The sequence below is a fragment of the Gadus macrocephalus genome, chromosome 13 (assembly GCF_031168955.1).
Source record: "Gadus macrocephalus chromosome 13, ASM3116895v1".
In the NCBI taxonomy this organism is placed as follows: Eukaryota; Metazoa; Chordata; class Actinopteri; order Gadiformes; family Gadidae; genus Gadus; species Gadus macrocephalus.
Genome location: NC_082394.1, coordinates 818085 through 841360, shown reverse-complemented (window position 1 = coordinate 841360; position 23276 = coordinate 818085). Strand labels below are relative to the sequence as shown.

The 23276-nt window shown below is 51.2% G+C and overlaps 1 protein-coding gene across 1 annotated transcript in view; it reads left to right on the top strand.

Moving 5' to 3' along the window:
* LOC132470906 (uncharacterized) overlaps positions 1 to 21793 on the top strand; it is a 29516-nt gene extending 7723 nt beyond the window's left edge. Inside the window, exons 6-7 of the mRNA XM_060069835.1 lie at positions 9807 to 9907; positions 20658 to 21793. Coding sequence (XP_059925818.1) covers positions 9807 to 9907; positions 20658 to 20839 — 283 coding nt within the window. The 3' untranslated portion in view covers positions 20840 to 21793. The remainder of the gene's footprint in view (positions 1 to 9806; positions 9908 to 20657) is intronic.
* Positions 21794 to 23276: the final 1483 nt, after the last annotated feature.

The following is a 23276-nucleotide window of genomic DNA, read 5'->3' as shown; positions in this document are numbered from 1 at the left end:
AAATAGGTAAATTGCCTCCAATCAGAACACATGTTATTCAGCGCATTCTAGTGGCCATATGTGTATTTGCCATTGTTTTGGCTTGGTGTCATTCCATTATATTTGCCCTGAACTTTAAATAGAGGTGTCAAGTGTCAAAATTGTAAGATATCTACCTTTATTTGTGTCTCACAGTAAGACAGTGCTACCAACTGATGACGACCAACTGATCATTATTTCAGGTGGACATGTTATCTTTCACGTATGCTGTGTTCCATGGCTTTATTCACTTTAACCAAGTATTGTCCACATTGAATATTTCCCTTGCACAACAATCTTTCTATTGGCACGAAAATGACATTATAGCCCTGGGAGTTCTGGAGATATACCGGTACTCTATTTACTTTGGGTACATTCTTTTCTGAAAAAAACGGTTTTCCCCTGATATCGAAAATGGTATAGAATACCGATATTTTTCCAGGTATAGTATCGAAGTTAGAAAATCCAGTATCGTGAATTTCAACACTACTAGAACGCGATTGTGATTATTCATTTAGACCTACAAGAAACGTGAAAGTTAAAAAATACATATCTTTGCAACTACATTGGACATTTAGTTATGTACATTTGCAGAACAATTTCCCCAAGGGGACAATACATTTCTAACTTCTATAAAATCATGCAGGTCTACATATAACTGGGCGATAGCTTTAATCTGTTGCAACGGTGGACTGAACTCATTTCATGGCACGATGTAACCGTTCGATAAATAAGTAAACAAAGAGAAGTTTGTTATTTTTGTGTGGAGGCTAACATTCAGCTTCAGTCTGAGCTAGGATGAGTTTTCTGAGCCCCCAAAACACACACATTGGCACATACACACAAGCACACATATACACAAGGTCATGGAGCCGATAGTGTCAGGCGTGCACAGGTGTGAATACCTTTAACACATAAACACATACACATCTCAAAGAGGTGTGGAGATGAGGTTTATACACACAGTTACCAATCAGCTAAATGTATGTTGATAATGCTCGATAAACACAAACGTGCAAAATCACGCACTTAAACACACACACATAACGATAAAATACACACACACAGAAAAACACAAACACAAGCAGACACACAAATATATTTACACATCAAGGGAACAATAAACACCCAATACATATATCATCCCTTACACGCATGCACGCACACACATTTCACACTTTTATGCACTCACACACACATCATACATTCAGACTTGCGTATGAAGTACATTCATGCATATCCAACCCTCCTGTGTGAATTCTTGTGCGTGTTTTGATCTCACACACACACACAGACGTACCCACACTTCAAACATTCCACTCAGTCAGTCACGCACACACGCACAAAAGCACACACACACACACAGACTCACACACACACACAGACTCACACACACACACACACACACACACAGACACACACACACACACACACACATAGACACACTCCCACCACAGTGCACTCTCCAGGGTCCTCCGTGTACCATTTCACTCCCCTCCCCTCTCTCTCTCTCTCTCTCTCTCTCTCTCTCTCTCTCTCTCTCTCTCTCTCTCTCTCTCTCTCTCTCTCTCTCTCTCTCTCTCTCTCTCTCTCCCCCCTCACTCCACTCTCCCCCCCTCTCCCCTACGTGGACTGAATCCCGACCGTCCCGTCGCCGCGACAACAGGAGTTCATCATCATCGGCCCACTGCACGCTGTTAATGAACTCCTGTTGTCGCGGCGACGCGCCGCTGTGTGCGCGGCGGCGGTGTCCGGTGAACGCCCGTTTTACGACCGCCCCGTCTCTCCTCTCTCGCTCGCTCGCTCGCTCGCTCGCTCCGCACTCGCCTACGCATACGCCGGGCGCATCAGTGGTGAACTGCAACCGGTGTACACACACATCTCTCTTTCCTTCTCCTCCCCCCCTCCCTGAGGAGTACCTGTGAAGTAATGTGGATTCAACCCCCCTGGTGTCCCCGGATGGGGGGCTGGTGTCCCCGGATGCAGGGGCGATCCTTTCAAATCCGTCTCGCACTGTCTTGTCTTGTCTTGTCTTGTCTTGTCTTGTCGTGTGTGTGTGTGTGTGTGTGTGTGTGTGTGTGTGTGTGTGTGTGTGTGTGTGTGTGTGTGTGTGTGTGTGTGTGTGTGTGTGTGTGTGTGTGTGTGTGTGTGTGTGTGTGTGTGTGTGTGTGTGTGTGTGTTGGGGGGGTGGCAGGTTTAAGCAGCCTCACCTGGCCCCAGTCAGACTGATTAGGCTCCGGGCTGGGTGAGGCTGCACACCTGGGATGTGTCTGAATAATCAAGGCATGCAGGATTAACCATCCATCACCACACACACACACACACACACACACACACACACACACACACACACACACGCGCGCTTACACACACACACACACACTCACACTCATAATGGGCCCAGACCCTTGTCCGCACTAACACCTGCTCTGGCTGCAGTCTGGAGCCTCCACTGACCTGGGCCGGTGAGGTGTGCCTGAGTCCCAGTGGGGCCCTTAGGTCCCGATCGCAGGGTGTTAACACAGCCGGGGGGCGGGGGGCCGGGGGGGCGGGGGGCGGGGGCTCCACTCCCACTGTCCACAGCAACGCTAAGGTGGTATGTGCTGTACTTAAGGACAATGCAAGCAACATCTGAATGGCATGTATATATCCATCTATAGATAGATTTATCTAGAGATAAATAGCTATGTGTAGATACATCTGTATGCATGAATAAATATAGATATACAGATGTAGGCCTATATCTCGTATGTATTGATCGAGAGTCCTTGGGTTGATCAGCAGCCTTCATCCTGCAGATAGCATTCATTCATTCACTCGTTCATCTTCAAAAGGGGCTTCCTATGCAAAACAGTTTATTCTTTGTGAGTGCCATGGCTGGAAAAAGATGGTTGATGACACACACACACACACACACACACACACACACACACACACACACACACACACACACACACACACACACACACACACACACACACACACACTGTTAATAATTGTTTGCCCATGAGTGAATGTTTTCTTGAACTTTATTTTTCCTTCTGTTTCTTTCTTCAATATTGATTCCTCTTGGTGGACCTGTAATGACCTAAGAGCTGCCCCGACCACAACAAGGGCCTCCGTAACGGCCAGGAGTCCTCACCTGTACTGTCAGTGGGGAGCCAATCCCAAGTTTTCAAAGTAAAAGTTCTGCTGTTTTCCCTCCTGAAATGACAGAGCTGTCGTCACTAGTTATGGGTTATGTTGATTGGCAAAGCAAAGCTGACGTTTTCCTCTCTCTGTAACTGAAAATGTCCTCCTCCTTTCAATGATTCCTCCCGAAGAAGGCAGTGCGAGTGTGATCTTAATCGTCACAGCTGGTTCACGCACTCGGAACAGACAGCGTCTGGCCTCCCTCACTTTATAGCCGCCCCTTCAGAAAGTCGACATGCAGTGTTTATAGCAGGCCAAACGTCAGAGGCCATCCAGCTTGTCAAACATGCTCCCATGGCGACACGCTTTGGCCCTCTTTGACATCGCATCATCGTCTGGCTAGGTCGGACTAGGAGAGGCCAGGGTCTCTGACCGCAGAACCAAGAGGGCTGAGGGAGACACCGTGGCTCGGCTCTATCTCTGACTCTCTGTCTTGTTCTGGTGTGTCAGTGTCAACAACAACTGCAGCCTTGACCCTGAACCTCTGATTCTGCACCACCTCCTCCTCCTCCTCCTCCTCCTCCTCCTCTTCCTCCACACTCCAAACTCCATCCCGGCAGCCCGCTGGTGTTGTACCTGCTCCTCTCCGTCCTTCCTCATCGCAGAGCCCATAAGCTAACCCTGCTGATGACCTCTCCTCTTCCTCGTCCACTTCTCCTTGGTGCTCTCCTCCTCCCCCCTCTCTCCTCTCCCATCTTCTCCTTCACTTCCCCCTCATATCTCCCCCTCTCCTCCCTTATACTGCCTCTCCTCTCATGACTCTTATTTTAAACTTTCTCTATCATCTCCTCCTCTCTCTCCTCTCCTGTCCCCCTTCCTCTACTCCTCACCTCTCCCTCTTCTTCACTTCTCCCCCCTTCGCCCCCATCTCCTCTTCTCTCTTTCCCCTTTATCTCCTCCTTTCCTCCTTTAATCTCCTATCCCCTCCTTCACTGTCCTCTTCTCCCCTCTCTCCCCTCCTCTCCCCCTCCTCCCACCTACCCTCCCTCCCTCCCTCCCTCCCTCTACTCTCCCCTTCCTATTCTCCAGCCTTTCCCCTCCCCTGTCTTCTCTCCTTCCCCCTCCCACTCCCCCTCCCCCCCCCCCCCCTCCGCTGCCGGTCCTCTCTGTCTCTGCACACGTCTTCTGGCAGCGCAGCACACCTGCACTGCGGCTGCCAATCAGAGGAGAATGAGGCGTTAGGCGGAGTGCGTTCTAAACTCTGTCGGCGCCGGGCGTCGCCAGCCAGCCCGCGAGCAGCAGGCTCACGTCCCACCGCCCTCCTGCCCCTCTCTCTCCGTCTCTCTCTTCATGCCCACCTCCCTCCATTTTGGATCCTTCCTCTTCTGCCCCCCCCTCTCTCCCTTTGATTCTGCCCCTCTGTCGACAGCTATATCTGTCTTTGTCTCTCATGCCTGTTAAGCATTGCTGCTTTTGAAGTCAATGTGGTAAATGTATATTATCAAAGCACTTGCTCGCATAATTCTTTCTATGACCCTTTCCCCCTTTGACTTCCCCCTCTTTCTCTCTATTTCCCACCCGCCTCTATGATGTGACTTGTATCTCTCTCTCTCTCTCTCTCTCTCTCTCTCTCTCTCTCTCTCTCTCTCTCTCTCTCTCTCTCTCTCTCTCTCTCTCTCTCTCAGGCCCTGTGCTGTTTTCCACTCACTTATCTTCTAATGATGTCTGAATGTGACGTTGTCTTCATGTTCGCATGCTTGACATGGCCGGCCCCCTGCCCCATTATGTTCTCTCACGCTCTCAAACTTGCACTTTTCAACTCTCTTGCTCTCACTCAGTCCTGAACCTTTGCGCCTGAAATCCAACAATTATCCTTGAAGCACAATTGCCATTGCTAGATTTGTTAGCAGGTAAATGGTAGAACTAGATTATATACTTATAGTATATAATATAGAGCTGGGTAATGTCATGATACTAACACAATACTAGTTCCAATTATTGTTGCCTTAGCAATAGGTAAAGTATTGATTTATTCAGACTTTACAGTACAATGTTTTATATGGCTGAATTCTGAATTTAGGGCATTTTGGCAGACGCTTTTATCCAAAGCGACTTACAATTAGTACATTTGTCATAAGAAGTGCAACAATATATCGCTGTCGGTACAGTAAGGATGTTCATAGAACCAAGTGCAAGTACAACAATCGCTAGGCTAACCAACTCCCCGTGTTACAGCAATGATAGCAGCTGCTGCAGTTGCTACACAGTTAAGTACTATAATACATTACAATACAATACAGTGTACAATGATGGCCAGAAGGGGGAGGGTGGCTATGCAGAGTCGAGGTGGACTCTGAACAGTTGAGTCTTGAGTCTTTTTCGGAAGATAGTGAGCGACTCTGCGGTCCTGAGAACGGCAGGGAGCTCGTTCCACCACTGAGGTCCCAAAAGAGAGAACAGTTGTGACTTTGCTGAGCGGCCTTTGCTAGCTCTTAGCGATGGCGGTTCCAGACGTCCAGCTGAGGTAGTTGAGCGGAGGGATCGAGCTGGGGTGTGTGGCTTTAGCAGTGCTTGGAGGCAGGCAGGGGCAGTTCCACCGACTGCCTTGTCTGCCAGTACCAAGTGCTTGCATAAAGTCCACAGATTCTCCAGTCGTTATGGTACATTTTAAATATTTGTATGGATTTTTAAATGTTTGTATTGATGTATCTCACAAAACATGGAGGTATTTCTCTCTGTCTCGCTCCCCGGGTGATCGAAACACCTTGGTGTCCACTGGATCACTGGCTCAGACCTCGGTGTGTTTCTGCCGTCCCTATACGAACCGTTCCTGAGCTCCGAGAGCGAGGGAGGGTCCACGCGATGCTGTTTGCATTTCAAACGGTATGGAAACAGTCAATGTCTGGAAACGCCACGATGACAGATGGCGTCGTTCTCCGTGAGAAATAAAGAGTTACAATCCAGAATGATGAAGCGGGTTGCCAGATATAGTTTGCAGGCTGTTTATTTATCTACCTGGCGGGCCGTCGGCGAGTCTATGTGTGGGACTCACTGCGTCGAGGGCCGGGTTGAGGGGGGCCCCAGGCTGCTGCCCCGGGCCGTGGGGGTCCGGGGGGCCCGGGGGGCCCGGGGGGCCCGGGGGGCCCGGGTCTGCGTAGAACCTCAGTGTTTATGCATCTGTATGGGCTGGGCTTTTTCTCACATGTACAAATTTACTGAAAATATTTTTCTTCGTAATGATTTTCTTTGTCTTTGATTTTCTCTTGCGTGCACTCTCCCCCCCCCCCCCTCTCCATCCGTTCTCTCTCTCTCTCTCTCTCTCTCTCTCTCTCTCTCTCTCTCTCTCTCTCTCTCTCTCTCTCTCTCTCTCTCTCTCTCTCTCTCTCTCTCTCTCCCCCTCTCTCTCTGACTTCTTCTCTCCCTCTGGTCATCCTGCCTCTCTTTCATCTCTTGCTCTCTCTCTGAGTCTCTTTGACTCTCTCACACTCACATATTCCTGCATGTTGTCTGTGTCTCTCGCCCCCTGGTTGTGTTTAAGAACAAAGGAAGCTCTGCTTGTGTCATCCTGGCTCACGCTGTCCTGAATGTTGCGGTCCAGTCTCCCAGTTCTGTAGAGTCTCCCCATAAACACAAAGAAAACAAGAAAACAAACTAGCTTTGGAATTCATTATTATGTTTACCTGTGTCTGTATTTTCGTACTTTGTTTACTAATAGACCATGTAATAATATTGCAATGTTTCAGTGTCTTTTTATTAGCAATGGAATGAGACAAATAGAAATATCTATGATCACAAGCATCATGGGTAATGTGTGCTATATCTATACAAGCGCTTACACACACACACACACACACACACACACACACACACACACACACACACACACACACACACACGTGTGTGTGTGGCAAGGGGAGTTTATTTATACAGCACCATTAAAACACAAGTCCACTAACAGTGCTTTAAGCAACCGGTTTCATGATTCCATCATTCATTTGTTACCATGCCATTCGGTATCAACAGAGTTTGATTGGGTGGGTTCTGCTGGCCATCGCTCCGCTCTCTGTATCGTTGACCTCTATTGGCCGAGAGCGCTGAGGCAGCCCAGCCCCCTCCCTCTGCAGAGGACCCGGTCTGGAGCCAAAGAGCGCCACGCTGGGCCCTGCTCCCTGCAGAGGACCCGGTCTGGAGCCAGAGAGCGCCACGCTGGGCCCAGTAGTCAGAGCTCCTCCTGTTAGCCTGCTCCCTGCAGACGACCCAGTCTGGAGCCAGAGAGCGCCACGCTGGGCCCTGCTCCCTGCAGACGACCCGGTCCGGAGCCAGAGAGAGCCACGCTGGGTCCAGCAGACGGAGCTCCTCCTGTCAGCCTCCATTAGTCAGGACTCCCGACCATATCTCGAATGATTCTGGGGTGCACATGACCCGACTGGTTGGGGTCACTAAAATAATCAATTATTTTACCAACCCCCCCCCCCCCCTCACACCAGAGGACCGTTCCAGCATTTGTTTTCATCACTGTCAGGTATTTATGCAAATCTTCGCAGATTGTCTTCGGATTGCTAAAGCAGTCTGGAGGTCGTCTTTCTTTTCAGAATCCTGTCAAAAATCCTTCAGGGCTGGCTTTGGACAACTCCGTCAGGCCTCTCGTCCTGTTCTCCACGTCAGCCCCTCTCCTTTCAAACAACTTTCAAGCAACGGGTTGCTTTAAGCAGCCCGTCAGTTTTCCCTGTCCTGTCCATGAATGCTCAAAATGTCCATTAAAATAAGAACAAAACCTTATTCCAAATCGGAGATATAATTACACTCTGTCAAACACAGTGCAAATCAACTAAACAGATCTCTACAAAGTTGAAAACCCTTTGCAGTACGCCTTCAAAGATTGTGAATATCACAAATCCTCTATTTCCTGGGCTCCAAGTTAAAAAGAAAGTTCTTTAAGGAGAACACAGCTGTTATGGATAGCTTCATGTCTCCAGTTTCACCTCAGAATCTGTTCTGCAGAAGGCTGCTTTTTAAGGAACACTCCTGGGCGAGCAAATATCTAATTTGCCTGCACCAAGCTTAAATTTCCTAGGCACACACATTTTCTATTCTCATTTATTTATTTATATTTAATCTGCTTGGCCATGGTTACAGAACTCTTTTCTCTTTTTTGACTCCCATTTGAACCCTCTTCTTTTCATCTGTACTGTAGTCGGCCCTTTGTCCCTCGTCACCACACACACACACACACACACACACACACACACACACCTCCCTCACATAATGGGGCAGGGCTCCATGCCGGCCCTGGAACATGGATGGATGTAACAACCAATATATGGAATATCAATATTCTAATTATGATAATATAGGAAAAGCTGACCACGGGGATCAAAAGGTACAACTTAAACCCTTGCAGACACGTACTTCAGTAATGCCTCAATACGAGGTGGCTAATGCTAGGTGGATTGTGCCAGGTATCTAGTCTTCGTAACCAATGCTAGGTAGCAAGTAGCCACCGCTGGATGGCTAGCAGGTAGCAGATGCTAGGCTACCTGCTAGCCACCGCTGGATGGCTAGCAGGTAGCAGGTAGCCCATGCTAGGCTACCAAGTGACAGCTACTGGTGACCTTGGTTGACTGCTAAGTAAAACAGGGATTTCGGTTGGCTTGAACGTTGATTTAAAAAAATATATATTTGTCACATTTCTTCATTTCTTTCGACCCTTGATGACATAAGTTTACATGTAATGTTGGTTAAGCTGTTTTTGCATTGTTTTGTTTTATTTTATAGATCTTGTTTTTAAATCGGCTTCAGCTACAGATAGTCTCTTCCTCGTATTGATTTTAAACCTGTTATTACCTGGAGCCGTAACCAGTGCCTCCTATCACCCTAAAACGTTCACACAGTGAGTGAAGGAAAACACTTTCTCCAAGGACAACTCTCAATTCAGTCAATGTCTCTTTTCTCAAAAGCACCCGCATTGTGACAAAAAAGACAAATTACACTGGAAAACTCGGCCAGGCAAATCTTCAGTTGGGTCACGCTTGCCATTGAAGTGTGCCGTTAAGGAATCTGCTCAAAGCTAGGGACGAATCACACCATTACAACAGAGAGCAATCGTTCCTCTGACTCTCTGCTCAATCCTCCGAGGTAAAGACATGTTTTGAAGTGTCATCATTTTCCATTTTCTGGTGGGCATTTCTGCACCTCATATTTTATAGATCTTCTTGTTTACCTTTTTTATTTATGATCTATGTGTGTCTTCCCTTCATACCTTTTTACTACTCAGATGACACTTGCCTTGCAGAAAGAGTAACATACAGAATGACTAGGTTCTTCTGCTCCTTTGTTGTAAATAATAATATAACACTTTGACGATGACTTTCTTTTATAAATCAGTTTGAATTAACCTGACAGTCCCACCAGACAGAATGCAGAGTGTTACGTATAAATTGTGGTTAAAAAGTATTACTTATTTTGTTCTTCATATTAATTATACAAAATGTCTTTATGTCTGCTTCTTAATTCTAACCGGGTGATTATTATTACTTTATGTTGTTTCACAGCAGCTTTTCACTTTGAAGTAATCCTGACTGCATCAATACTGAACATGGTTGTGTGTGTGTGTGTGTGTGTGTGTGTGTGTGTGTGTGTGTGTGTGTGTTCTTCAGATCAGGGCGTCCGGTGAGTTTCATGGTCGTCTTCAACACTCCCAACCCCCTCAGTAAGATCTCCTGGGTCAACCGGCTACACCTGGCCAAGATTGCATTACGTAAGTTCACACACACACACACACACACACACACACACACACACACACACGGAGAGTGATGTAATCTAATGCAATGCAACGCTACCACTCACAAACACCTTCCTTTATCTCAGTCCCACAGACACACATGCACATACACATATACACAGCCACACACACACACACACACACATAAACACAAATAAACACGCGCACAAACACAAATAAACAAACAAACACACGCTCACACAAATAAAAACACAAACACACACACACACACAGTTACACAAACACACACATACAAACACACACGCACCCCCACACAGGGTTGCGGTGCGTGGCGTTAGTGTAGCAGGTCCTGGCCCGCTCTGTTCCCGGAGCCTCTCTCGAGTTCCTCCACACACACGTCACTGCTGGGGCCTCAGCGGACGGAGCTGGAAGCACTTACACACCGTCCCAGGAAGCCTCGCCTCACATCAGCCGCCAGATTTACTATGGCTGTTGTGTTCTGGAGGATACCCAGCGACTACAGAGGGACCATGATCAATGATCTCTGTCTCCCTCTCCCCCCTCCCTGTAGTGTCTGTGTCTCTCGCCCGTTATCCTTAGGACGGCTCCTCTCCTCTCTGATTGCTCGCCGCGCTCCCCCAGCGGGGGGGGGGGGGGGGGGGGGGGGGGGGGGGGGATGTGGGAGAGGTTTAGGCTGGCTGCCTCTGACGCATCTCCAGCCAGCCTAAGGAAGAGCGGGAGACACTGTGTGTGTGTGTGTGTGTGTGTGTGTGTGTGTGTGTGTGTGTGTGTGTGTGTGCGCGCCCCTAACTCCATCACAGGCTGCCGGCTGGGGGCGGGGTCTGCTCCAGCGTCCCGTCCAGCCGGCCGCTTTGTTGTCTGCACCTTTATCAGCCGGCGGCGGGCAGGAGGCGGGGCCACCGCCGCCGCGCACACACGCCAGCGCGCGCACGCCTCCACACACGCCTCCACACACACGCCTCCACACACGGCTCCACACACGCCTCCACACACACGCCTCCACACACGCCTCCACACACACCTCCACACACGCCTCCACACACACGCCAGCGCACACACGCCTCCACACACACGCCTCCCCACACACGCCAGCGCACACACGCCTCCACACACACGCCAGCGTGCGCACGCCTCCACACACACGCCTCCACACGCACGGAAGCAGCGACATCATGGCTCTCTCTCATGGCCGACACTACAAAGAGCCAACCCCGTGTTTGGCGTTCCAGGGGAAGAGCGCCAGTGTGGACGGGAGGAAGGGGGACGCCATCCCTGATGCTTTGGTCCTCAAAGAGGCTCACCAGGGGACACACACATTTGTTTTTCATTTAAAATTGTACATTTGAATAGTTTTTACCAGGAGAGCGCCTCATTGTGATGAGCTCTCCATTACAAGAGGGTACCTAAGTCTCCGGAGACGCCGCGTTCTCCCGCTGAGTTCCAGACGAGGTGAAGGCCGTCCGAGCTGCTGCCGGCGTGACGCCTTGTAGCAGACGCTCGTCGACGGGAAACGGGGACGAGGGCTAAGCGTATGCGTATCCATCCTGCAGGATCTCATTTGCGATAGCGTGATTAGCGTGTGCTGTTGATCTGCCTCGGACCACCCGGCGAGGCCCACCAGGCGGGGGGCCTGGGGGGGGGGGGAGTGGGTCAGAGAGGGAGTCAGCTGAGAGGGGGGGGGGGGTGAGTCTTCCAGCTCAGCTCAGGTTGTCAGCTTCCACATGTGTCCTCCTCCTCGTCTTCATCTTCGTCCTCGTCTTCCTCCTCCTCGTCTTCGTCCTCCTCCTCCTCGTCTTCGTCCTCCTCCTCCTCCTCCTCGTCTTCGTCCTTCTCGTCTTCGTTCTGTATCACTGTATCCTGTTCTCAATCAACCTTGTTGAGGTTTAGCCCAGGGCTGGATTCAAGATATATCCTTAAAAAATAAGTCCTTGCTTAAATAGGTTCAGCAATCTTTTCATTCCTAAATACATTGTATGTAACCAAAGACAATATGGCCATGAACTGTCCCTCTTTGCTGTTTTTTATCTGAAACCTTGAGATTGCTTCTGACATGGGAAACAGAGAGAGAGAGTGGGCGAGCCGACGGAAAAACAGGCACGGCATACAAGTTATAAGCGTATGGTGAGGCAGACTATTCTGCGCCGTAGATTTTCCTGCATTCGGTTGATATCGGTGTGTCTGTGTGCGGACAGATTTGCACCGAATTTGGTTCGGTGCAAATTTGGTTTGGTAAGAGTGATTCACTTATCATACCAATCAGCCAAAAGAGGGCGTGGCAGAGGCTGAGACACCCTTTACCCAGCCTTCCTACCTCCCCATGCACACCAGCCTTGCCAAGCCCCCGTCAGAGCCACAGCCCCTCCGGAGTGTCGTTGCTTAAGCTCAGGACTTGGAGCGGCCTATGTGCTCTTAACTCCAAGCTTGTAACGCAGAGGAGCTCCGGGTGTTGTTAAATGTTCTGAAAGGGCTCTTCAGCCTCACTAAGAGCCCAGCGCACTCCAACAGGAGGCAGCACAGTGCGATGACCGACCAAGTGGCCGTGGCCTTCTACCAGCACCATGCATGATGAAGTCCCTCACTAAGATACACTCAAGTCAAGGCTGAGGCACACTGAATATTCCTAGCATAATTGGCCAAGTAACATTTTCTTGTAACATCTTAAAATCAGCTAAATCAAATAACTGAGGTAGATAGTGATTATGGAATGGTATAAGCACTCTGATTGGCTTAGGATACAGCCAATGAGGCGCAGTGAATCAGCAGCATCAGGAGAGCAGAGTTAAATTAGATATCATAATTTGGCCGAAATATGCCTCAGGTGATTCTGCTCTGAGGCTGACGATGTGGAACGTCCCTGACCCCCCCTCCCGCCCCGTCACGCCCCCCCCCCCCCCCCCCCCCCCCCCCCTGGCGGCGGCCTCCACTCGCTGCTGGCTGTTGGGTGGAACGGGAGCCGTTCAGCGGGCGCCGGGCCCCTAACGAGGATGGCGGTAACGACGCCCGGCCGCTCTGACGGACGCCCGGGGCCCGTGGCAGTGATCCGCTCCCACCTCCCGGCCGGCTCACCTCCCGGCCAGAGCCGCTCCTCTGACCCGTCTCACGGTTCATTTAAAGCCAGAGAAACATGGCCCAGCGTGGGTCCCCGGGGGGGGATAGATCAGCCCAACCTGGCCCCATGACAATTACATGTTAATAGCATTACACCCACACTTTGCCTTCCCATTTAACCAAATGTAATCACTATGAGGGAGGTGTGGATTCAATTTCACGGATGGCCTGCTGCTTGTGAGGCCTCTCTCTCTCTCTCTCTCTCTCTCTCTCTCTCTCTCTCTCTCTCTCTCTCTCTCTCTCTCTCTCTCTCTCTTGTCCCCCCCCCTTTCTCTCTCTCTCTCTCCCTCTCTCTCTCTCTCTCTCTCTCTCTCTCTCTCTCCCCCCACCCTCTCCCGTCACATTAGGCCTGTGGTGGGTGGAGAAGAGCCGGAGAAGACACCCCCCCACCCCCCCACCCGAGGGAAAGCGCGGTTGAGTCAGGATCTGAGAGTCGGTGATCTGTGGCCTCGTTTAGTCCGGTCTGGTCGTCCTGCTCCGCTGCGGCCCTGGTGGTCAGAGGGCCGCGCATGTGTTCAGCGCCATTGGCTGAGTGATGACAACCTGGCAGAGGGCTGTAGGCCCCCAGAGCCCCCCCCTCCCCTCACACCTTCTAATTGAGGGTCTATCAGTGAGCTAGGCTTCTCTCCATCTCCCTTCCTAACTATATCTAGATATTTATCTTACGATGAATGTCTCCATCTCCGTCGGCCTATCTATTCACCTTTCTATGTATCTCTGTCTGCCTAGATATCTATCTACCTATCTTTCTATGTCTCTCCATCTCTGTCCTGCTACCTGTCTATTTATCTTTCTATGTCTCTCCATCTCTGTCCTGCTACCTGTCTATTTATCTTTCTATGTCTCTCCATCTCTGTCCTGCTACCTGTCTATTTATCTTTCTATGTCTCTCCATCTCTGTCCTGCTACCTGTCTATTTATCTTTCTATGTCTCTCCATCTCTGTCCTGCTACCTGTCTATTTATCTTTCTATGTCTCTCCATCTCTGTCCTGCTACCTGTCTATTTATCTTTCTATGTCTCTCCGTCTGTGGCTCTAGCGACCTTCTACAGGTCTGTCAGCCTGTCTGACCTCTGCCCTCGTGTCCTTCTCTATTTTTGTCCGTCCGTCACAATTTGGGTCAGAGTCAAGGCCCCATCATGTCCTCGATGTAAAACCTAAACGCCATCCAAACACTGATGAAGAGTGACGCTCCGTGCGACGCTCCGGCGCGACGCTCCGGCGCGACGCTCCGGTGCGACGCGCCGGAGCGTCGCACGGAGCGTCACTCGTCATCAGTGTTTGGATGGCGTTCCATCCAGGAAACCGCCGTACAAACGACGCCACTACACGGGATCTCCTCGTGGCGTTCCATCTCCGCTGCCAGATCTGCCCCGCCCCCGTGATGGAGCTGGGGGGCCCGTCCCCAATAAGGCTTATCTTCACGGGGCCCGCATCCGTCACCCTGCAGCCCCAGGCGGTCCGGGGGTGTGGGGGGGGGGTCCGCGGCGATGCGGAGAGCCCCCGGATTCATTAATAAGCTGCCAGGAGCTGAGGCGTGGCACTGCATCTTTTCTGCTCCGGGTCCTGAAGGATCCTGCTCAGTGAAGAGCCAGAAGCAGGTCCTAATTAATGGGCTTTGGTGGCGGCAGAATTAATTGCTTCCGACGGCGGAGGCGTCTCCCGCTCTACCAGACGGGCGGCGGGGGCAGGAGCACATCTCGATCGCCCACACAAGGAGAGCGAGCCGCTGTCCAATCCCCCCAGGTTCCCCTGTTGCATTGTGGGAGACGGTGGCAAAAGGAAGGAATAAAGGGATGGAGTGAGTGTGTGTGTGTGTGTGTGTGTGTGTGTGTGTGTGTGTGTGTGTGTGTGTGTGTGTGTGTGTGTGTGTGTGTGTGTGTGTGTGTGTGTGTGTGTGTGTGTGTGTGTGTGTGTGTTTCCTTGCCTCTATTCGCGTCTTCCTTTCAAAGCAGTTGATATTTGTATGTGGATTCTGAATATCTCCTGACTAGAACAGTTGATGTGTATCGTTGTCTATCTCCGTTGTGTGTATTCGTGTGACTGATCATATGTTCCAGCATGTGGCTGGCGGTGGGGGGGGGGTGGTGGTGGTGGGAGAGGGTCCAAGGCCTGTGACATGGTCCTGTGTTCATACCTCTAAGTGTACCTTCCTCTGCATACTTGAGTCCATAAGCAACCCCCCCTTGATCCAAGGGGTGAAGGTGATCAGGTGATCAGGTGTGCCATCATGGATGAACGGTGCACAAGGTGATCCGCCAATCTTCTCGGACCACTGTGGCTTCTGCAGAGGGTTGTCATGGCAATCTGACCGGCTGGTCGCGAGCGGCAGGACTCTGCGTTTGCCGCGGGGTGCGGTGGATATGAAACCACCGCACCCCGCGGGCGAGTGCGGTGGAACCACCGCACGCGACCGCGGGCGTGAGGACGCCGCTCAAAGACTTCAAGGTGAACGACAATCGCTCGCTCGTTCTCCCTCCCTCCTCCTCCCTCCCTCCCTCCCTTCTCTCCCTCTATCTCCTCTCCCTCCCTCCCTCCTCTCCCTCCCTCTCTCCCTTCCTCTCCCTCTCTCCCTCCTCCCTCCCTCCCTCTCCGTCCCTCTCCCTCCCTCCCTCCCTCTCCCTCTCTCCCTTCCTCTCCCTCTCTCCCTCCCTCCCTCCCTCCCTCCCTCCCTCCCTCCCTCTATCTCCTCTCGCTCCCTCCCTCCTCCCTCTCCCTCTCTCCCTTCCTCTCCCTCCCTCCCTCCCTCCCTCCCTCCCTCTCCTCCCTCTCTCTCTCTCTCTCTCCCTCCCTCCCTCCCTCCCTCTCCCTCCCTCACCCTGGAAGATAGTCAGCGTCTCTGACACAGCGGACAGATTGCGTGGCTGCGTTCAAACACCAAGAGATGTTTATGATGAGTAAACATTATCATGGATTTAATTAACAGATCTCAGCCTCCCCCCCCACCCCCCCCACCCCATTGATCCATGGGAAATATCAATTGTGCCGGCGTATTTAATTAGTCCATATCTCTGCCCTTTGAGTCTCTGGGGCTTGATAGAGCGTCACGCTGCGACAATTAATCTTCATCAGCGGAGGACATGAAACACAAGCATGGGAGGAAGAGGGAGAGCGATAGACCCCACCCCCCCCCCACCCCCAGCCTCCCGATGTCCTCATTCAGTAACTGGAGCTGGAGCGCCGAGGCGTAGGCACTGGCCGTCACCTGGCCGTCACCTGGCCCCCAGCCTCCCCTTGAGGAGGACCTCTCCCCTTCCTCTTGGTTTCTATTGTACCGCTGTGGAGCGCCCTGGGTCAGAGAACACGGCGCGCTCTCGCTCCTGCATGTCCTTTTCAGCCGAAGAAGCGTTTATTTATTAGTTAATGTAGAGGTTTTAAAGGCGAGGCGTTTATCAGTAGGTCTGAATATAGACGTCTTTTGTCGATATCTCATCTGCGTAATGGTGTTGTTGTTTCGGTTGGGCTGGTTCTCGGGGGGGTTAATCACTTCCACGTCTTGCCTCTTCTACATACTTCATTTTTTCCGAGCTGTGTTCTGCTGTGACTAATGGTTTACGCTTAATTTCCTCTCTTAAACACATTCTATGCTCACCTCCGACCCCCTAGCTCTGATTAAGTGTTGTACAAATCGACTTGGTTCTTACTTCGGAAAACCGTTGAGTTCGCCCTCATTTATTATTATAAATGTCGGACTTTGCTGCACTTATTATGTCTGACTCTAAGTTGCTAATTAGAACCTGTCTGTACGTTGGCCCGCGGTGACCCTCCCCGTCTGTATCGGTACATGGACGGGGCTGCACCGTGTACGAGCCTAGGCTACCAGGCTGTATCAATAAGGACGTACGCACGCTTCTGCTTTAGAGCGGCAGGCAGAATCATCTGCCAACATTGAATGGAACCTAATGCTACAGCGCGTTTGAATTCGACAAAGCAAAAGACCAGGAACACAGCTTCTACAAAAACAAGTGTATCGACATAATCAGTGAAATGCCGTTATATCACCATGCAGTTTGTGTTGTGGGCGTTTGTTGTCTCTCATTAATGGCAGATGTTGCTTCTTGGCTCATGTATTGGATTATATGTTGGCCAATGTAATAATTGGCCAAAGAAATTATTCATCATCATTATGCCGTCGGCTTGGCTGAAGGTTAAACCTCCCCCCTCCCAATCCTCCCCACCCCCCAAATCCTCTTCCTTCCTTAACCTCTCCTTCAACCCCTCCTTTTATACTTTATATAATAATCATCAAAACAGGAACCTACCTAGATCAACCGTCTCCGTCTCTCCTTGGCTTCAGTCGGGTTATTTATGCTAATCTTTTAATTATCTGCAGAAGGCTGCTGATTATTCAGGTGTGGAAAAGCAAATGGCCAGCCCTGCTGCCACGGCGCAGCCCGGCCTGGCTATAAGCCCGTAATTAAAGTATTTTAATAAGTCACCTCGCACCTTTTTGTTTGCGTCTTGGCGCGGCCGGCTCGTGGCGTGCGACCGCCTCCCACAGAACAGGGCAGTAGACACGCCTGCTGGGGGTTTGAAACATGAGTGACGGACCGACTGTGCTACATTTCATGGTCAGAAATACTCTTGGCCTTGGAGATCGCTGCGAGAGGTGTCTCGATTTCCGTTGCCACGGAGAGCTTTTGGAGCTGACGATCCCTAGAAGTATTTTTGCAATTTGGGGTGTCAACAAAAAACAATATTTCCTGACTGAAGTACGGTACATTATATCCATGTTACATTCCTCGCTAAAGCGCTTAATACTGGTGTGATGCTGCGGGTCAACCGCTCAGGAGTGGGAAGAAAATTCCAAATAGAACCTTTTAAGGACTTAACATCCTTCAAAACATTTCAGTTTATGTGTCAAAGCCCTGAACATATTCAAGAAAAATAGACCCCAGCTTACTGGTGTGTCCGAGCTGCCTTAATTGGCCCTTAGGCCGACCATGTCCTGGAAGAGCCACTGAAACAGCGCGTCAACAAGAACGCGTCAAACTAGTTCTGCTGACGGTGGCACTTTTCAAACTAAACCGCAATGTAAACAAACAAGGTGTTTGTATTTGCTCTATTTGTGTTAAATATAGCCATCCATTCACAAATAAGGGGGGGGTATAAAAGCTAAGGCACTTTGGTGCTGATTAAGAAGGGGGATCTAATCACCATGGAGACCGCGGTCACAGCGCTGGCTCCAGGCCGCCCACACCAGGGGACCGGCCTCCGGCAGATTCAGGCTAATTCACATCCTTCATACCTGGAGCCTCACGTAGGTCGTCGGTGGCACTGCAACGCCTCAGCTAATGACAGACCGGTGAGGCCGCACGCCGCTACGACGGGAGGGCGGTCGGTCTCCTGTCATACGTACGGCCGACGCTATAGTGCCCCATAGTGGCAGGGAGGTCTCTCTCCTGTCATACGAACGGCCGACGCTATAGTGACCCATACAGGCAGGGAGGTCTGTCTCCTGTCATACGTACGGCCGACGCTATAGTGCCCCATAGTGGCAGGGAGGTCTGTCTCCTGTCATACGTACGGCCGACGCTATAGTGCCCCATACAGGCAGGGAGGTCTGTCTCCTGTCATACGTACGGCCGACGCTATAGTGCCCCATAGTGGCAGGGAGGTCGGTCTCCTGTCATACGTACGGCCGACGCTATAGTGCCCCATAGTGGCAGGGAGGTCTCTCTCCTGTCATACGTACGGCCGACGCTATAGTGCCCCATAGTGGCAGGGAGGTCTCTCTTCCTGTCATACGTACGGCCGACGCTATAGTGACCCATAGTGGCAGGGAGGTCTCTCTGTCCTGTCATACGTACGGCCGACGCTATAGTGCCCCATAGTGGCAGGGAGGTCTCTCTCCTGTCATACGTACGGCCGACGCTATAGTGACCCCTTAGTGGCAGGGAGGTCTGTCTCCTGTCATACGTACGGCCGACGCTATAGTGACCCATAGTGGCAGGGAGGTCTCTCTGTCCTGTCATACGTACGGCCGACGCTATAGTGACCCATAGTGGCAGGGAGGTCTGTCTCCTTGTCATACGTACGGCCGACGCTATAGTGCCCCATAGTGGCAGGGAGGTCTCTCTCCTGTCATACGTACGGCCAAGGCTATAGTGCCCCATAGTGGCAGGGAGGTCTGTCTCCTGTCATACGTACGGCCGACGCTATAGTGCCCCATAGTGGCAGGGAGGTCTCTCTCCTGTCATACGTACGGCGCCGACGCTATAGTGCCCCATAGTGGCAGGGAGGTCTCTCTCCTGTCATACGTACGGCCGACGCTATAGTGCCCCATAGTGGCAGGGAGGTCTGTCTGTCCTGTCATACGTACGGCCGACGCTATAGTGCCCCATAGTGGCAGGGAGGTCTCTCTGTCCTGTCATACGTACGGCCGACGCTATAGTGACCCATAGTGGCAGGGAGGTCTCTCTGTCCTGTCATACGTACGGCCGACGCTATAGTGCCCCATAGTGGCAGGGAGGTCTCTCTGTCCTGTCATACGTACGGCCGACGCTATAGTGACCCATAGTGGCAGGGAGGTCTCTCTCCTGTCATACGTACGGCCAAGGCTATAGTGACCCATAGTGGCAGGGAGGTCTGTCTCCTGTCATACGTACGGCCGACGCTATAGTGCCCCATAGTGGCAGGGAGGTCTCTCTGTCCTGTCATACGTACGGCCGACCCGACGGTAGATACAGCGTCAGGGAGGGCGGTCTCTCTCCCGACATGTGTATCAGTGGTCTATAGAGGAAGGGATTGAGTAATGGTGGCGGTATCACACTGACCTACATACTGACGTATTCATGCTGAGGAATTACTCTACACACAAACGAGAACCTGGTTTGTTTCCTTGTTTGCTTTTGTGTTGCGTTGTGTTGTTTATTTACATTGTTTTTATTGTGTTGTGAGCCAATGGGTTGACGCGCACCTCAAAAGAACCAGGAATAGCTCAACAGCTCAGGTACGCTCAATACAAAAGAGCATTGAAGTTTCATCTCAAAAGTAAGCTGGCAAAGAGTGGGACTTGAATACATACAATCAATTAGCAAGAGGGATTTTCTTCAAAGTCAAAGCCTGTTATCCAAAAATAAAAGTTGAATGATGAAGTTTTTTCAGACTTTTCAGAAGCTTTAAGATTATGTCTATGTGAGAATAATGGAGCCCTTACATCAAAGCCATAGCATTCTCTGATGCACGGCTAGTGAAGCAGATAAGGTGGCGGACTTCCCTCAAACGCTACACTGTTTGACTATAGTACCATGAAATGATAACTGTTTGACTCTGGTCTTGTTAGCTTTAGTACTAACTAAACTGTTTAAGCCATTTTCCATGATTAAGCCATCGTGCCTAATTGTTTTTTCCGTCCACTATAGCGCTAAACCTTTTAGATATGGTGGCGCACTGTCAAGCCCTATAGCTAAACTGTTAGCGTAGTCTGTCAAGCCATCGGACTAAATCGTTTAGCTCGAGCGCAGAAACACTTTAGTGACAGCTCTAAACTCACTTGATGTAAATGGCTGGCTCATTTTGTCCTGCAGGTTTGCCAGTTTTTCTGCTAATGGAGCGGAAATGTCTTCTAAAGGTCCTTGGTGAACGACCATTAAAGGGCTGTTCTTCCCCCCCCTGCTGTCTCTGATCCCAGGAGAGGAGAACACTCCGGGCTGGTCCTGTGGGGAGGACGGGGGCAAGCCCCTGCCACCGTCCGGCTGCCCGCTGCTCGCCTGCCGCATGCCCGTCTTCGCCGTCAAGTCTCCCGACCGGAAGGTGAGCGCAGCGCCGTTGTTTCTGTCGGTTATTTATTTATTTCCACGTTATTTTTTGTAATTTTCAGGCTTCATCAATTCGGGGTTTAACATAATCCCGATGTAATGAGAACTTGATGAGGTGTCGGAAATCTAATTTAGAAACAACAAATCAACACGGACACGCTGGAAACTCAGGGTGAATAAATACTGACGGAATGAGCGCTGTGTTCCGGCCGCATATCGCACGCGGCCCACACCTGTGACCTGAACCTCTCCTTCCTGCCTTTGAAGCCCACCGCCCGGGGGGGATTCGGAGGACGTTTAACCACACGCTGTTTAACATGCCGCTTCCCCGTGAAGCCAATCACAGCCCAGTAGGCCTGCCCTAGAAGCTGAACGCCCAGGACGTCGTTGTGGGCTTTACTATCCCTCTTTCCCTCCCGCTCCCAACCTTTGGTTGTCAGGTGTGCTGCTGCATTAAAGACCTTAGCGCATTCAGCCTTGTATAAAGCAATAGCAAATGTATTGAACTTGCAGTGAGTGAGCAAAGTATGCCAGCACCGCTTTTAAATTAAACTATTCCCGTAGAATGCTGTTTGGAGGCACTGGGAAAGGAAGTAAGCACTGCTGCTCTTTTCTCCCAGTGTGGTTATCTAGCAAACGCAAATGGACACAAAACATCACAACGGAAAACATGTAACCGAACGCACCGGGCAACCCAGGCCGCAACACGACATACCATATTCACAATACACTACTTTCATTCATCAATATCTCCTTTTCTGTTATTGTAAATGTGTCTATGATGCACCGTAGCGTACCGGCTGCAGCTGAACCCTCACCTCCAGTGCTGCCTGGCTCGAGGACACAGTCGATCCTCCTCCAGAGCTCCCATGGATCACATGACCAGCCCCGGTGAGAGGCAGACTAACAAGGTTTATGGATCTGGGGAAACGGGCGTAAAATCAATCGGCAAAGGCTGAAAGCTGATATTCCCAACGACATCTGAGCCGTAATGCGGTTAGGGCGGGCCCGGGCGCGGGGGGGGGCTGGGCGGGGGGGGGCGGGCGGGGGGGGGCACGGACCGCAGTACCACCGGGCCCAGGAAGGTGTTATGAAGTGATCATGCAATTAGCTTAATGGCGACGGACACCCAGACATAAATCAATGCTGTGGGATTAGATCACACACCTCCACCGGCGCCGGGCAGCGAGCCGCCCCGATGGCAGCAGATGACGGGGGGGCCGGGGGACGACCCGGGGTCCACCCCTCCTGGTGCTGGACCCCGCCAGATGGGGTTAGGATCATTTGGTGTGTAGGTGTGGATGGGTGTGTGTGTGTGTGTGTGTGTGTGTGTGTGGTTATGGTGTGTGTGTGTGTGCGTGCGTTGATGCATGGGAGTGGCATATGTGTGTGTGTGTGTGTGTGTGTGTGTGTGTGTTTGAGTTTGGGGGGGGGGGGGGATGTGTGTGTGTGTCTGTACTTCCGTTGGTGCATGGGAGGGTGGCATACAAGTTTGTGTGTGTGTCTGTGTGATTGTGTGTGCTTGCTTGCATCGATGCACAGGAGTAGCATACAAGCGTCTGTGCGTGTGTGTGTGTGTGTGTTCAGGGAGGCGTGTGGTGTGTGTTCAGGGGCGTGTGTGTGTGTGTGTGTGTTCAGGGGCGTGTGTGTGTGTGTGTGTGTTCAGGGGCATGTGTGTGTGTGTGTGTGTGTTCAGGGGCGTGTGTGTGCATTGCGTGGGTGCAGCCGTCCTCCCATAAGGCTCTGGCTCCTCTGAGTCGCCCTGGGTCTGCCGCTGCTAGATGGATCCACGGCGTGTCTGTAACACAGCTGAGGCCGCTGGGAGAGCGTTGTGGAGAATATCATCAAGCTCTCACACCCACGTGCACGCTCAATGGAACACGTGCAGTGGCACACCAAGGTTTTGCACACACACATACTTGGACCACGATTCAAAACTGGCCTGCTCACATTCTACTTACGCACAATAGCAAACTCTTGCCCACACTTTCTACCCACACACACTCCAAAACTACTGCTTAAAAGCAGTTCTCTCTCTCTGTCTCTCTCTCGCTCTCGCTCTCTCTCTCGCTCTCGCTCTCTCTCTCTCTCTCTCTCTCTCCTCTCTCTCCTGTCTCTCTCTGTCTCTCTCTGTCTCTCTCTGTCTCTCTCTCTCTCTCTCTCTCTCTCTCTCTCTCTCTCTCTCTCTCTCTCTCTCTCTCTCTCTCTCTCTCTCTCTCTCTCTCTCTCTCTCTCTCTCTCTCTCAGTGTAACCACTCACTAGGGGGGGGGGGGGGTATCACTAGCTCCCCCCCCTCCAATAGAGCCTGCTGCATTAATGGGACCATGGTAGTTCTTGGTTCACCCAGCAGTGTGAGGTCAATATGGGCGCTCTGCTGTGACTTCAAAGCTAGTGTCAAAAGGGCATGTGTGTGTGACGGTGTTTGTGTGTGTCGTGTGTTGTTGTTCACACTTGTGTGTCTGATTATGCAAATCTGTGTACATGCTCATTG